The sequence below is a fragment of the Terrapene carolina genome, unplaced genomic scaffold (genome assembly GCF_002925995.2).
Source record: "Terrapene carolina triunguis isolate 2854851 unplaced genomic scaffold, T_m_triunguis-2.0 Scaffold68, whole genome shotgun sequence".
In the NCBI taxonomy this organism is placed as follows: domain Eukaryota; kingdom Metazoa; phylum Chordata; order Testudines; family Emydidae; genus Terrapene; species Terrapene triunguis.
The window spans coordinates 32,698,891-32,714,667 of NW_020664419.1; the positions used below are offsets into that span (position 1 = coordinate 32,698,891).

General features: G+C 49.4%; 1 protein-coding gene across 1 annotated transcript in view; it reads right to left on the minus strand.

The window, feature by feature from the left end:
- Positions 1-15,777, minus strand: part of TTLL8 (tubulin tyrosine ligase like 8) — a 56,149-nt gene that overhangs the window by 30,155 nt on the left and 10,217 nt on the right. The window contains exons 6-8 of the mRNA XM_024201452.3: positions 12,730-12,797; positions 11,224-11,352; positions 1,411-1,525 (exon numbers count right to left, since the gene is read on the minus strand). Coding sequence (XP_024057220.1) covers positions 1,411-1,525; positions 11,224-11,352; positions 12,730-12,797 — 312 coding nt within the window. The remainder of the gene's footprint in view (positions 1-1,410; positions 1,526-11,223; positions 11,353-12,729; positions 12,798-15,777) is intronic.

The window sequence follows — 15,777 nt, forward strand, 5'->3', positions numbered from 1 at the left end:
CCCCCTACCTAAGCCTCCCTGTTCCTTGTCCCCTGACTGCCCCCTCCTGAGACTCCCCCACCCTATTACCCTACCCCGTACCTGTCCCCTGACTGCCCCAACCCTTATCCACACCCCCGCCCCTAGACAGACCCCTGGGACTCCCACGCCCCATCCAACCACTCCCTGCCCCCTGACAGGACCCCCAGAACTCCCGACCCATCCAACCCTCTCCCTGCTCCCTGACTGCCCCCCGGGACTCCCCTTACCATGCCCATGCCAGTCAGACGCTGGCTCCACGTGGAGGCAGAACATGCTGCTGGGCTGCCGCGGGCACAGCCCCTCCCCTGCAGACTGCTGAGGCAGTGGGAGTGGGGGAGCTCCGGGAGGGGCAGCGGCGGCGGCTCACACTCCTGGGAGCTGCAGAACCCGAGCGCGGTGAGGGGAGAGCCGGGGGGTGCGCCTGCCCGGGCTGCGGCCCGGTGCCCCCCCGGGGGGGGTCTCCTGCAGCGGATGCATGCAGGCGGTGGTCCCCATGCGCCCCCCCCGGCTTCCCCCTCACCACGCTCGGGCTCTGCGGCTCCCGGGAGTCTGAGCCGCCGCCGCCCCTCCCTGAGCAGGCTCAGGGCCCCGCACCCCAGCGGCTCACACTTCCGGGAGCCGCAGAACCCGAGCGCGGTGAGGGGGGAGCCGGAGGGCGCGCCTGCTGCCGGTCTGGGGTCCCGGCCGCTGGCCCCGCTCAGCCTCCTGCTGGCCTGGGGTTCCGTTCACTCAGCCGGAAGCAGGCTGAGCAGGGCCGGCGGCCAGGACCCTGGCTGACAGCCGTGTGCCAGGCAAAATCGGCTCGCGTGCCGTCTTTGCCATGCGTGCCCTAGGTTGCCGACCCCTGGTGTAAATTCTAGTGCACACTAGGGTGCTGTACACTAACTCACCTGTGTGGCCACTGCTGAAGTGCACTAAAAGTTCCCTAGTGCGCATTTAGTGTAGTCCTTTCTCAAACAGTACCACCATTAATATACACTAAGGAACATGCCAGCAGGGTCCACATGGGCAAGTTAGTGCATGACACTAGCCCTTAATTTGAAAACATGTATGAACTAAAACTACTCTGCAAAGATGTTTCACTCAGAGAAGCTGTGAGACTCTTTGGGACCTAAGTGGGAGTAATCTGAGGGCAGAATTTGGCTCTGTATGGATGCCAGGTAGTGAGTATTCTAGCTCTGATCCAGCAAAACACAAGCACAAGTTTGAACTTGAAGCATGTGAGTTGTCCTATTGACTTCAGCTGGACTCCTGACATGTTTAAAGTAGAGTGTGCTTAAGTGCTTTGCTGGATCCAGGCCACACTGCTTAGACCTTTGCTTTCAAGATCAAGTTATTAGTACAGAGAAATGCCTGAGATTGAACATGGAAGCTACTCAAATGACTTACCTATAAAATCATGTTTCTCATCATCCATGCAAATACCATAGCAGCGGGGGAAAAAGGTATTTGGATTTGCTGGAACATACCATGGCAAATTTCTCAGATTCAAACAAAGTCCAATCTTAAAGAGAGTAAGGAAGAGATCAGATGATGGTTTGGCATTTTCCCTGGTACACTGATAAAGAGGACAGATAGCACTGTCTTGACCTTTATTGAAAATTGTGTATTTATTCCTTCTGTTTATAAAGGGACGTAATTCCTTAACAGGTGCCCATCCTGCATTGCAATTAACATTTGCAACCACACATCATTCTTCAACATAACAAATAATAGGTTGCTCACTCCATTACAGACAGGGGCGGCTCTAGCTTTTTTGCTGCCCCAAGCACGGCAGGCAGGCTGCCTTTGGCGGCATACCTGTGGGAGGTCCCCGGTCCCACGGATTCGGCGGCATGCCTGCGGGAGGTCTGCCGGTCCCATGGATTCAGCATACCCGCCGCCGAAATGCTGCCGAATCCGCGGGACCGGCGGACCTCCCGCAGGCAAGCCGCAGAGAGCTGCCTGACTGCCGCCCTCGCAGGGACTGAGCCCCTCCCTGAGGCCCAGCAAACCATTCCTAATCAGGAAAGCACTTAAGTGCTTGGTTAATGTTAAGCAAGCACTTATGTCCCATTGACTTTAATGGTATTTAAGCATCTGCTTAAAATTTAAGCACATACTTAAGTGCTTTCCTTAATGGAGGTGGACTTAGGCACGTGTTTAAGTATCTTGCTGAACTGGAGCCTAAATGCCTGGAAGGAAAAGCAAGCTTTCCTGCCTGACAGGAAAGTCAGCAGATCTGAGCTCTGATAGACTAAGGAGGCAAGTTCCAGAGCTGAGGGACCTTTATGGGAGGACATCTGCTCCTCCCCCCCCCCCCCCCCCCCCGCCAACCTACCCTCAGAGAAAAAGGGAGCTCAAGCTCTAGTACCTTTGCTGGTTGTATGTGTAGCAGTATGGCACAGGGTGGGAAGCTGTCTCTCAAGTAACCAAGTCCCAAGCCAGTTAGGACTTTAAAAATTATAGCTAACCTCTGGATATCTCCCTCTCCCTATCTATCCTCTTTCTTCCCCTGCTATTGCCACATGAACAGCTCTTTGCTAGGTAGTGCAATTGTCACCCATTCACCTGCAATACTTAGGAGATCACCCTTTGTCAGGGTGCAACACAGGCAATGGTAAATTTGACCTTGAATTCTGAAACCAATTCTAAATAAAGACCTTTGACCTTGTTGCACATATTCAGTTCCTTTGTTTTTGTAAGACACAACAAAATTGGTGAGGGAAAAAATGGTTACTAATCTTCCATAACTGTTGTTCTTTGAGATGTGTTGCTCATGTCCATTCCATGTTAGGTGTGTGTGCGCCGCATGCACACTTGACGGAGATTTTTCCCTCAGTGGTATCCGTTGGGCCCGCTTTAGCGCTCTCTGGAATTGTGCATATATGCGCTAGTATACGGGGCGCTGCCAGCCCCGCACCCTCTGAGTTCCTTCTCGCTGGTAACTCCAACAGAGGGGTAGGAGGGTGGGTCATGGAATGGACATGAACAACACATCTCAAAGAACAACAGTTACAAATGGTTAATAACTGTTTTTTCTACTTCGAGTGCTTGCTCATCTCCATTCCATGCTAGGTGACTCACAAGCAGTACTTTCGGAGGTGGGCTCGGAGTTCATGGGCGTGCTGACTGTAACACGGCTCTTCTGAAACCGGCATCGTCTCGAGCCTGTTGGATGATGGCGTAGTGGGATGGGAAGGTATGCACCAACAACCAAGTTGCAGCCCTGCAGATGTCCTGAATCGGTAACTGCAAGGAATACTGCTGAGAAGTCTGGGCTCTTGTGGAATGAGTGGTCACAATGGCCGGAGGCAGAACCTTCGCTGCTTGTAGCAAGCTCAGATACAGGCAGTTATCCAGGATAAGATTCTTTGGGATGATATCGGTAGCCCTTTCATCCTTTCCGCTACTGCTACAAAGAGTTGCATGGACTTGCAGAAGGGCTTAGTTCTCTCAATATAAAAGGCGAGGGCCTGCCTAACATCCAACATATGAAGCCAACATTCCTCAGCAGTCTTGTGAGGTTTTGGGAAGAAGACAGGTAGAAAAATATCCTGGTTGCTGTGGAATTGCGAACCACCTTTGGTAGGAAGGCCAGATGGGGGCACAGCTGAACCTTGTCCTTGAAGAACATCGTATAAAGGGTTCTGACATAAGGGCTTTGATCTGAGAGACCCTTCTGGCCAAAGTGATCACCACAAGGAAGGTGACCTTCCAAAAGAGAAGCAGTAAAGAACAAGATGCTAACTGCTCAAAGGGAGGCCCCGTGAACTTTGACAGGACCAAGTTTAATTCCGGTCGGGGGACTAGTTCGCCAACCTGAGGGTAGAGTCTTTTGAGAACATAAGAACATAAGAACGCTCATCAGACCGTTTGGGTCAGACCAAAGGTCCATCAAGCCCAGTATCTTGTCCTCTGACAGTAGCCAATGGTAGGTGCCCCAAAGGGAATGAACAGACAGGTTATCATCAAGTGATCTATGCCCTGTCACCCAATCCCAGCTTCTGGCAAACAGAGGCTAGGGACACCATTCCTGCTCATCCTGCCTAATAACCATTGATCTTCCATGAATCTATCTAGCTCCCTTTTGAACCCCGTTATAGTATTGGCCTTCACAACACCCTCTGGCAAGGAGTTCCAGAGGTTGACAGTGCGTTCCGTAAAAAAATACTTTCTTGTGTTTGTTTTAAACCTGCTACCTATTAATTTCATATGGTGGCCTCTTGTTCTTGTATTATGAGAAGGAGTAAATAACACTTCCTTATTTACTTTCTCTATACCAGTCATGATTTTATAAACCTCTATCATATCCCCCCTTAGTCACCTCTTTTCCAAGCTGAAAAATCCCAGTCTTATTAATCTCTCCTCATACGGAAGCCGTTCTATACCCCTAATCATTTTTGTTGCCCTTTTCTGAACCTTTTCCAATTCCAATATATCTTTTTTGAGATGGAGCGACCATATCTGCACGCAGTATTCAAGGTGTGGGCGTACCATGGATTTATATAGAGGCAATATGATATTTTCTGTCTTATTATCTATCCCTTTCTTGATGATTCCCAACCCTAGAGACCCTTGAGAAACCTGACTGTCATCTAATGGGAGAACATTGATCTGCCCTGTACTGGAGGGTGGAAGACTAAGATGGGTGCCAAGTGAACCTTAATAGATGAGAAAGCCAGACCCTGATGATTTAGTTGGAGCAGATAGTTCAAGATAGACTGCAGAGAAGATTCGAATGGAGACAGATTCTGTTCAGAGGCCCAACATGTGAAATGTTTCCACTTGGCCAGGTAGATTGCCCTGGTGGGAAGCTTTCTACTACCTAGCAAGACCTGTTGAACCTGACCGAGCAGGCTCGCTCTTCAGGATTCAGCTGTACAGCAACCATGCAGTCAGGTGCAGAGAGGTGAGGTTCAGGTGAAACAACTGGCCGTGGTCTTGTGAAATCAAGTCTGGGTGGACTGGAAGCATGAGCGGAACAGCCACTGAGAGGTCCAGAAATATACCAAACCAATGCTGGCGTGGCCATGCTGGTACTATCAGGAAAACCCTCACCTTGTCCTGTTTGATTTTTAGGAGGATCTTGTGAACCAAGAGAATTGGTGGGAAGGCGTACAGTAGGTGGTCTGCTCACAAGAGCAGGAAGGCAATGGAGAGGGAGCCCATGCTGTGCCTGCGCAGCGAACAGAACTGATGGTATTTCCTGTTCTGTCTGGCGGTGAACAGGTCCCCCTGGGGAGATGACACTGACGACTGAGTAAAGAGACCACTTGTGGCGAGAGGAAAAGGATCTGCTGAGGCAATCTGCAATCTGAGTTTCAGGCTCCCGGGAGATGACGCCTCGAGGTGAATGGTGTGTTTCATGCAGAAGTACCACAGCTGGAGGATCTCCTGGCACAGGGCTGTAGACTGAGCCTCTCCCTGCTTGCTGATGTAAAACGGGCGGGCAAACTTTTTGGCCTGAGGGCCGCATCGGGTTTCAGAAATTGTATGGAGGGCCGGTTAGGGGAGGCTGCCCCCTATCCGACCCCCCCCGCTTCTCGCCCCTGACGGCCTCCTGGGACTCCTGCCCCATCCAACCCCCCGGTGTCCCCGGGGGGCCCCCCCCCCGGACCCCTGCCCCATCCACCCCCCCTGCTCCCTGTCCCCTGACCATCCCTGGACTCCCTGCCTGTAACTGTCCCCTGCCGCCCCATCCAACCCTCCCTCTCCTTCCTGACTGCCCCCCCAGGGACTCCTGCCCCATCCAACCACCCCTTCTCCCTGACTGCCCCCAGACCTGCCGCCCCTAACTTTTCCCCACCCCTAACTGCCCACCACGCCCCATCCAACACCCCATCTCCTTCCTGACTGCCCCCCCACAGGACCCCTGCCCCATCCAACCATCCCTTCTCCTTGTCCCCTGACCGCCCCCAGAACCCCCACCCCTGACAGCCCCCAGCCGCCCCATCCAACCCCTCCTCTCATTCTTGACTGTCCCCCGGGACCCCTGCCCCATCCACCCCCCCCTGCTCCTTGACCGCCCCCGGAACCCCCACCCCTAACTGCCTCCCATTGCCCCATCCAACCCCTCTTCTCCTTCCTGACTGCCTCCCCCCCCCACCCAGAACCTCTACCCCATCCAACCACCCCTTCTCCCTGACCGCCCCCAGGACCCCTGCCCCTATTCAACCCCCCTGTTCCCTGCCCTCTGACCGCCCCGACCCCTATCCATGCTCCTGGCCCCTGACCACCCCCGAACTCCCCTGCCTTCTATCCAACCCCCCTCCCCTGCTCCCTGCCCCCTTACCGCACTGCCTGGAGCACCAGTGGCTGGCAGCACGGCGGCTGGCAGCACGGCTGCACCATGATAGGCAGCCACACCGCCCGGCTGGAGCCAGCCACGCACCGGGTCAGGCCGGGCTCTGCAGCTGCACTGCCCCAGGAGCTCACCGCCCCGCCACCCAGAGTATTGTGCTGGTGGCGCAGTGAGCTGAGGCTGTGGAGGAGGGGGAACAGCAGGGGAGGGGCTAGCAGCTAGCCTCCCGGGCCAGGAGCTCAGGGGCCGGGGAAAATGGTCCCACGGGCTGGACGTGGCCCGCAGGCCATAGTTTGCCCACCTCTGATGTAAAACATTGATGCAGTGTTGTCCATCAGGACCTGCACCACTTTGCTTAAGATCTGGGGAAGGAACACCTGGCAAGCCAAGCATACTGCCCTGAGTTCCCTGACATTTATATGCAGGGAGAGTTCTTCCTGGGACCAGAGGTCCTGGGTCCTGAGATTGCTGTGGTGGGCTCCCCACCCCAGGCCTGATGTGTCCGAGACTAGGGTTATCAATGGTTGAGGGTCAGCAAAGGGTAACCCTTCAATTATGGATTCTGGGTCTCTCCACCAGGTCAGCAAAGTGAGGACCAGAGGCAAAATCGTGAGTATTGAGTCCAGGTGGTGTCTGCTCGGGGAATAGACTGACGGCAGCCACATCTGGAGGGGTTTGAGGCATAGCCTTGTGTACTGCACCACATAGGTATATGCCACCATGTGTCACAATAGTTTGAGGCAGATCCAAACAATCATTATTGGGTGGATCATGACTTCCAAAATCAGGTCCGACATAGCTTGGAATCGGGCTTCTGGTAGGGAGGCTTTGGCCTGGGTCAAGTCAAGCACTGCCCCGATAAATAGTATTCTCTGAACCAGAACAAGGGTTGACTTCTGCTTGTTTATCAACAGACCCAGGACCTGGAAGGTGGCCCAGACTGTACTGATGCTGTGCTGCACCTAAGCCTGCAACTGACCCTTGATCAGCCAGTCGTCGAGGTATGGGTAGACTTGTATGCTTTGATGCCTGAGGAAGGCTGCTACCACCACCATGCACTTCGTGAAGACCCGTGAGGCTGCCAACAGGGCGAAGGGAAGAGCGGTGAATTGGTAGTAGACCCACTATAAATCTGAGAAATCTCTGTCTTCCATGGGAACAGAAGATGTGGAAATAAGTGTTCTTTAAGTCGAGGGCGGCATACCAGTCTCCTGGATCCCGGGAGGGAATGATGGAGGCCAGGGAGGGCAGGTGGAACCTCTGTTTCTTGAGATATTTGTAGAGACGATGCAGGTCCAGGATGGGCCGTAGACTGCTCTTGGCCTTCAGAATTAAGAAACTGTGAGTAAAACCCCTTCCCTCTCAAGTCTCGAGGAACTTCCTCTATGGCCCCACATGTAGGAGGGCTTGCACCTCCTGGACAAGAAGCTGCTTGTGGGTAAGGTCCCTGAAGAGAGACGAGGGTGGAGGGTTGGAGGGAGGGGTGGATGAAAATTGGAGGGTCTAAGCAATTGTTACTGTACTCAGTACCCAATGGTCCGATGTTATATTTAATCATCCTGGGCTGAAGGGTGACAGGTGGTCCAAAAACAAAGGGGGGGATGGATCTGGTGTCGAGACTGGTATATTGCCCTTGGACATACCTTCAAAAGCCTGCCTGGCCATTCCAGGATATCTATGAGAGCCCAACTGGGAGGCTGAGGTAGGAGGGAAAGGTTGGCTTTGCTTAAAACCCTTCCCTTTTCTTTTGTAGGGCTCCTGCATGGAAGGCGCCACGAACCTGAGGCGGCTGCTGAGGCCTAAAGTGCTTCCTGGAAGCTGGAACTGTGTAAAGGCCCAAGGAGTGAAGAGTGGCCCTTGAGTTCTTGAAGCTTCGAGTCTGTCTGTTCCGAGAACAGGGAGGTGCCCTCAAAGGCGGGGGGGGGTCCTGGATGGACTGCTGAATTTTGTGATGGAGGCCAGAGGAATGGAGCCACGAACAGCGCCTCATGATGACTGCCGATGCCATAGTCCTGGCTGCTGAGTCGGCTGCATCCAGAGCCGCCTGGAGGGAGGTCCTGGCCACAGTCTTGCCCTCCTCTAAGATGGCCATGAACTCCTGCCTTGACTATTGCAGTAGGGAATTCTTAAATTTGGACAATGAGTCCCACAGATTAAAATCGTACCTCCCCAGCAGGACCTGCTAGTTGGAGATATGTAACTGGAGATTGCCCATCAAATAAACCTTATGTCCAAACAAGTCCTGTCTCTTGACCTCTTTATTTTTGGGGGTAGCACCCAACTGTCCATCTCTGTCCCGCTCATTCATCACCGACATTCCCAGAGACCCCCACAATACGGGTGCGAATAAAAGTACTCAAACCCACTGGCTGGGACATAGTATTTCTTCTCTGCCCTTTTTGATGTGCGGGGGCAGAGAAGAAGGAGTCTGCTACAGTGTTCTGACGAGGCCCATCACCACTTCGTTAACAGGCAAGGCCACTCTGAAGGGAGGAGCTGCAGCCAAGATGTTGATTAGGCTGTGTGCTGACTCCATAAACTCCTCAACTTCCAAGCCCAAGTTCGCAGCTGCCCTTTTCAGAAGCTCTTGGTGGGCCCTGGAGTCATCCTGAGGGAGTGGGTTACTAGGGCCTACGACTGCCTTGTCTGGGGATGACAAGGAGAAGGCCTGAGCCAGAGATGGGTCTCCCTCCTCCTCCTCTACTTCCACCAGGTCCTTTGGGCCATTTCCTGGATATAGGCACTGGGGTCAGTACCAGAGTCAGGGTCCGGTGCTGGATGGGAAGAGACAGTAGCTCGCCTTTTTGACACTACTGAGTATGAGCAATGGTAAGGGTGGGCCAGGTGATGGGGGAAACCCCCAAAGACACCAGTACTGCCACACATCGCCCAGTGGCTTGGTGGCCAGGCGCTGGCAGAAGGGCCGGTACCATAGTCTGGTGTGTAGGCTGGGTACCATTAGGCTTTGGATGGAGCAAAGGATTCCCCTTCTGACTCCGAAGAGGATTCTTCCCCTGAAGACCATTGTGGTGCAGTATCTGCTTCTGCGATACCGGGGAACTGGGGACCAGTGGCGGGCTGGGGACCGCTGCATCGGGACCATGGAGGGCTTGCCCCTGGACGGCGATGCAGTGGTCGGTGCCATGGTGGAGCTCAGCGCACCTTGTTCTCTTCTGTTCCCAGTCGTGTTGGCTGACGAGGGGACTTGAGGGATCAGTGGGATCAGGAGGGACAGCAGGTCTTTTGCCACCTGGAAAGCCTCCGGGGTTCAAAGAGGCCAGCAGACACCTGCCCCGATGGCTGCTCCGGGGAGTCAGTGGTGGTTTCTGTATCGGACCCAGATCTCTAGGCAGAGTCAGCAGTGCAATCAGAGGCTCAGGGGAGGATGAGTGGCCCGATATGGGTCTCACTGCGCTAGGCACTCCCTGCTTGTCCCTATTCTGTACCGGAGAATGCCCCCTCAGTGCACTGTTTCTTATACCTTTTCATCAGCACCGAGAATGGAGAGTGGTGAGGGAAGAACACGGTGCCAGGGGAGTACTCCGCACGGATGTCAAGGTGCTTGGCACTGATTTAGAGGGGCTGAACTCTGAGGCTGGTCTCAGGGCCTCCTTCACAAGAATGGCCTTCAGCTGAATGTCCCTATCCTTTCTCGTGCGAGGTCTGAAGGCCCTGCAGATCTGGCTCTTCCCTTTAATGTCAGACTTGCCCAGACACATTAGACGGCTAGAGTGCAGGTCTCTCGCTGGCATCGGCTTGCCTCACGGGGCACACAGCTTGAAGCCCAGGGACTGGGGCATGCCTAGCCCCTGGGGCAAAAAGTCCCTCAACAACAGAGACAGCTACTAACACTACACTGACTCTAACTAAGAACTATATATACTAACTACAATAACTATATAAAATATGAACAGAGAAAGTCCAAACCATAAGGAAAGAAGCCTTGCTACAGCAAGAAGAGTCATTCCAGCAACTGTCACAGAAGGAACTGAGAGGGCACAGGGCCAGGGGCACCCATTATACCAGTGCGTATGTGTGTAACACCAGAGGGCGCTAGAGCCGGCCCAATGGATACCACCAAGGGAAAAATCTCCAGCAACTGTGCATGTGGCGCACACACACCTAGCATGGAATGGACATAAGGAAGAACTCGAAAAAGAACAGTAAAGCCTTTCATTGGTGTTTCATTCATTAATTTAAACAGATTTGAGAATTACATTAATTATAGCACAACAATCTATTTAGATGCTAAAAATATTACTATAACAAAATGGTACCATGCCTATCTTAAAAGCCCTAGGTGCCTTTGACATAAGATCACAAAAACAAATAATAAATAGTAGCTAATAACTAGCTTTCCCTCAACCCTTCCCCACCACCACCTACAGAAATCAATCCGCAATTGAAACGCTCACTATCGTACAATGTACTTAGCAAACAAACAAACCATACAGGTCACTCGGGCTCTGCAACAGAATCCACACAGACAGAGTCTTGTATGCCACATAGAACACCAATGATATCAACAGGGCTTCACATGGGTGCAAGGGTTTGCACATGTGGATCTGATTGCAGGGTTGGGGCCTCACACATTTAGAGCTGAGAACGTGAATATTGTTCCTTTAGAATTTCCAAAAATCAGCCATGCCCCTGTGGTTACATATCAATAGAAAACCAAATTCATCCTGCTGAATAACCTGGGATGAATTTGGTCCCATATATGGAAAGCCTTTAGCTTTGACTTCTTATAATCAGTTACTGTTGGTCACATTTATATGAAAATAAATTTTAAAAAACCACTAACACTCACTAATCCTTCACCTTGTATAATCTGTTCATGAAACCTAATACCAATAAAGTTCCCCACGTGCACTGTGGGAATAATACCAAAGGCCAAGTGATTTTAACTATCTACTTACTTTAGTTGTAAAGGAGCCAGTTTTCGCATAATGATTCAGCATCTGATCACAATGTAGGTTATGGTAATTAATTGCATCCTTTTTTATAGTCCAAAAAAAGGATGTCTCTTCATTTCTTACCAACCTAGACTGGCACAAAAAAGAACCTGCATTATGATTCCACAGATTTAAGACCCAGGAAACTTTTATTAACATATCCAATATCAACTGCTCATTTTCTGCAGTATATCAAAGTTATACCCATGATTCCATTTTGTGGGCCCAGGAAGCTGTGCACTGGCATAGCTGTGATAACTTAGTTGGGAGAACAGGTATAGTCACAGAGCCTTTTAATTCTATCTGCTCCTTACAGCATTTCCAAAGTGAATTCCTCTGAATAACAAATGAGGGCTTGTTGACGTGCATATGCACATACGCTCTTCTGCCTGCAGGACAAATGGAATTGTAAGGCTCCAGGACATATGTATATATTTTTGAGAAACTCCCAGTCCCAAAGAAAATAGTAAAAATTACAGTTGCTTTGGAGGCCCTTGTGTCATCTGCTCAAGACCCATTTTTTTAATTGGGTGACTGACTGGCTCATGGGGTGATTTTCTAGTCTGCTCATTTGTTCACGGGGTTGCGTCACTAATATCTTGAGCATCCATTCACACAGAGACATGTGTGAGCTGCTGTAGAGACAGTCATCTTTGTCTTCCAGAACTATATGATCAGTGAAAGTGCAACATAATAGATGGCCAAAATAACTTGGTAAAGCTTTGGTATGAGTAGGTAGTAATGGCCACGTAGACTGCCAGTGGCTTCACTTGGTATGCTATAGGATTAAGTACGTGCAATAAATTGTTGGCGTGCGTGGTGTGTAAATACAAGTTAAATGATTAACTAATAAATCAGACACGCAACTTCCTTGAATGGCAAGACCACAGATTTTGTTATCAATTACAGATACCCCCCGGATTACACAAACCCGATTTACGCAAATCCGCACTTACGGAAAAAGTTCCGTAAGCTAGAAATAGGAGGGGTTTTTTGGGTTTTTTTTGTGTGTAATTGTCGGGTATATGTTTCCGACTTAGGCAAAATTCGAGTTACGCAAGGCATTCCGGAACGGAACGCTTGCGTAAGTTGGGGAGCATCTGTAATAGACTGGCCAGTGCATAGTTAATTTGATGTACAGTACAACACAGTATAAATTACTTCAGTAGGGGCTGCATATACATTTGATGGGCACTGCATACCAATCTGCTGGACCACAAAATACATCCCATGCTGATACTGGGCCAAATTCTTCCTACTGTAAATGCACTTTAGCTGCCATTTCCTTCCGCTATCCAGCAGGCAAATTTTTGCCTTGTGTAACTCCATTGAATCCAGGCAGAATTTGGCCCACTGTGGCTGGACAGTAAAAGGAAGTGAATTAAATGAGACAAAAAAATCAAAACTTATCCTACACATATTTTTAAAAATATACTTCAAGAAAAACAATAAGTTCATATGTAATCCTACCATTACATCATGAATGTCATCTGAACTGTCAAGGCCAGAAACTTCTTCACACAAGACATTTCTTTTGCCTTTAAAAAAAATCATATAACAATAATACAACATAGATAAATATATTGTTTTAAGGCCCACAGAAGTTTTGAGTAATAGGGAGTCACATCTACAGAGGGCTAGAAGTAGGCAAGAGCCCCCAGTCCCAGACAGATTTTGTGAGAGTATCTATGTGTCCTATAACAGATGCTCTACATTTATTTTATCTTTCACGATCTGTAGGCTGAGAACATTAGCACCCATAAATTATTATTTTTTCTTTAATATGAATATTACACACACAAAATCATGTAAAAAGAACATTAAGGTTACAAAATCAAACACTAAAATTTAGAAAATGCCCGCATTAAGGCTGCCCATGCAACCCTAATTCTGCCCATTGTGCATATGCATTATGATGCAGTCTGTAATTACATGATAACATACTATTTTTTCCAGAGGATCAGGATAGATGGTGCTCACCAACTGAGCAGCTATTCAATATTTTGTTTTATCCTAATTGTTAAGTGACTCCATCCTTTCTGTACTGCATGCTACTCAAATCCTGCTCTGAAGAAAGAATGATCAATTTCCTTGTGGGCTTTTCTACAGTGCTCATTGCTATAGCATCTGACTGCTTCACAAACATTACTTTATTTTCACAACACTCCTGTGAGATGAGGGGGTATTATTAGAGGATTGCACTTGCACACTTTGTAGCTTTTGTGGGTGGAGTTTATTACACATGCTGGGGCTCTTGCATTCCTCTATTCCACCCCACAAGCTCCCTGTGTGCCACCCTTCTATCTCCCTCTATGTCAGGGACTCCCTGCCTCTCCCTGCAATCTCCTCTCTAACATGGGTTCTGAGTGCTCCCCATTGTCCCCTCCACCCATACCAGGGTCGTCCCCCCCACCCTGCCCCAGATACACTGGAAGACTTTAATGGGAGCCATCAACCAGTTGTTTGATCTCCAGACAACTGCAGAGCTGCTTGAAGCTGTGGTTGTGCTAACCAGATAGCAGGGGCTCCAGGTGTCCCCCATTTTCCCTCTTTCCATTTTCTAACTTTCCTCAAAATCAATAGGTTTCTGTCCACTGATGCTTGGAACACTCCCTGCAACTTTGGAATTGGAAGTGGCATTCACAAATTATCACACTTCAGACAAACACAAAAATGCCATCAAGTTGAGTGTAAGGCCTTCACAAGCTTGGCCATTTATTCCAATTTTATCAGTAGGGAACTGAGGCACAGAGAAATTAAAGTCACAAGTATCCACTAACTTTGGATGCCCAATTTCAGACACCTGAGACCTGATTTTTCAGAGTATTTAGCATTATATAGCACAGCTCCCGCTGACTTCAGCTACAGCCAAGTGCTCAGCACTTCTGCAAGTTAGACAACAGTGTATCAAGTTGGGCACTCAGAAATGAGGAACACACAATCAGTGACCATCTGTGAAAAGTTGAGTGTAGGTGACTTGCTCAGCATCACATGGGAACTCTGTGGTTGAGGCAAGAATAGAATCCAGTTCTCCAGTTCACCCTCAAATGGCCTTTACCATGATACCATCCTATTTCTTCCTGCAGTTTCCTGCCTCATTCATTAGACAGCTTTCAATTTCTAGAAAAAATGAGGTAGGGGCCCTACAGACAACAGCCTCATTCACTACAGAACCCACTGGCTCCCAGTGCCAATCTCCCTCCTTGGGCTCTTCATCCAATCTCAGTCTCCCGCTCCCGGGGGCTCCTTGTTCAAGCTTCTTTGTCCAGCCAGTTCCAATTCTCCCCCTGCACGTCAGCTCCCTATCAGAGTTGTCTACCCTACTCCCACCACTGTTCCCCCCAGGTCCCGGTCTCCTTGACCAACTACTCCGAGTCTCCCCATCATCTCTAAGAAGTCTCTCCTGAGTATGTCAGAACTTCAATTTTTCAAAGGATTAGAACTTGGCCATATATGGGCAGATTTTCATAGGGACAGCACCTTGCCAAAAGGCCACCATCTTGCCAAAATTCAAGTCTCTGTTCCAACCCATAGGGACGCTAGACCTTCTCAAAGAAAAAGTCACCAGAATGTTTTTAAGATGGGCAAAACCATTTTTTCCCCTAACCTTGTTCTCAGAAATGGCCGAATCATTTTAGCTGAAACTCTCCCCCAAAAATGCAGCCTGAGGCAGACACCTGGCCTTATAATGGGAAGTGAAGGGCAGTCTTAATTATGAGCTGCAGATAGTACCGTCTACTCTCATTACGGTATCAGGCTTAGCCTGACCTGACATCCCATTAATCATATTGTATGACTCATCCCTTTTTCTGGTGCAAGTAGTTTGTACATCTGTAGCACCTTTTATCCAACAAACATTAAGCTATTTACAAATAATAATGTACTAAGCCTCAACACTGCTGGAGGCAGGTCAGCATAATTATTTAATAATAATTATTATACAGTTGGGGAAACTGAGTCACATAGCAGTTAAGTGACTTCACAAGGTAATAGGAACATAGAAATGATCAGACTAGATCAGGCCAGTGGTCCATTTAGCAAGGTAAGCTGTCTGTAACAGTTTTCATATCAGCTGCTTCAGAGGTAGGAGTAAAATACTTCATAATGGACAAAAAGAACAGGAGTACTTGTGGCACCTTAGAGACTAACAAATTTATTAGAGCATAAGCTTTCGTGGGCTACAACCCACTTCTTCGGATGCATATTGAGTGAAACATATCGAAGAGATATATATACACACATACAGAGAGCATGAACAGGTGGGAGTTGTCTTACCAACTCTGAGAGGCCAATTAAGTAAGAGAAAAAAAACTTTTGAAATGATAATCAAGATAGCCCAGTACAGACAGTTTGATAAGAAGCAAGTGTGAGAGTACTTACAAGGGGAGATAGATTCAATGTTTGTAATGGCTCAGCCATTCCCAATCCCTATTTAACCCTGAGTTGATTGTGTCTAGTTTGCATATCAATACCAGCTCAGCAGTCTCTCGTTGGAGTCTGTTTTTGAAGTTTTTCTGT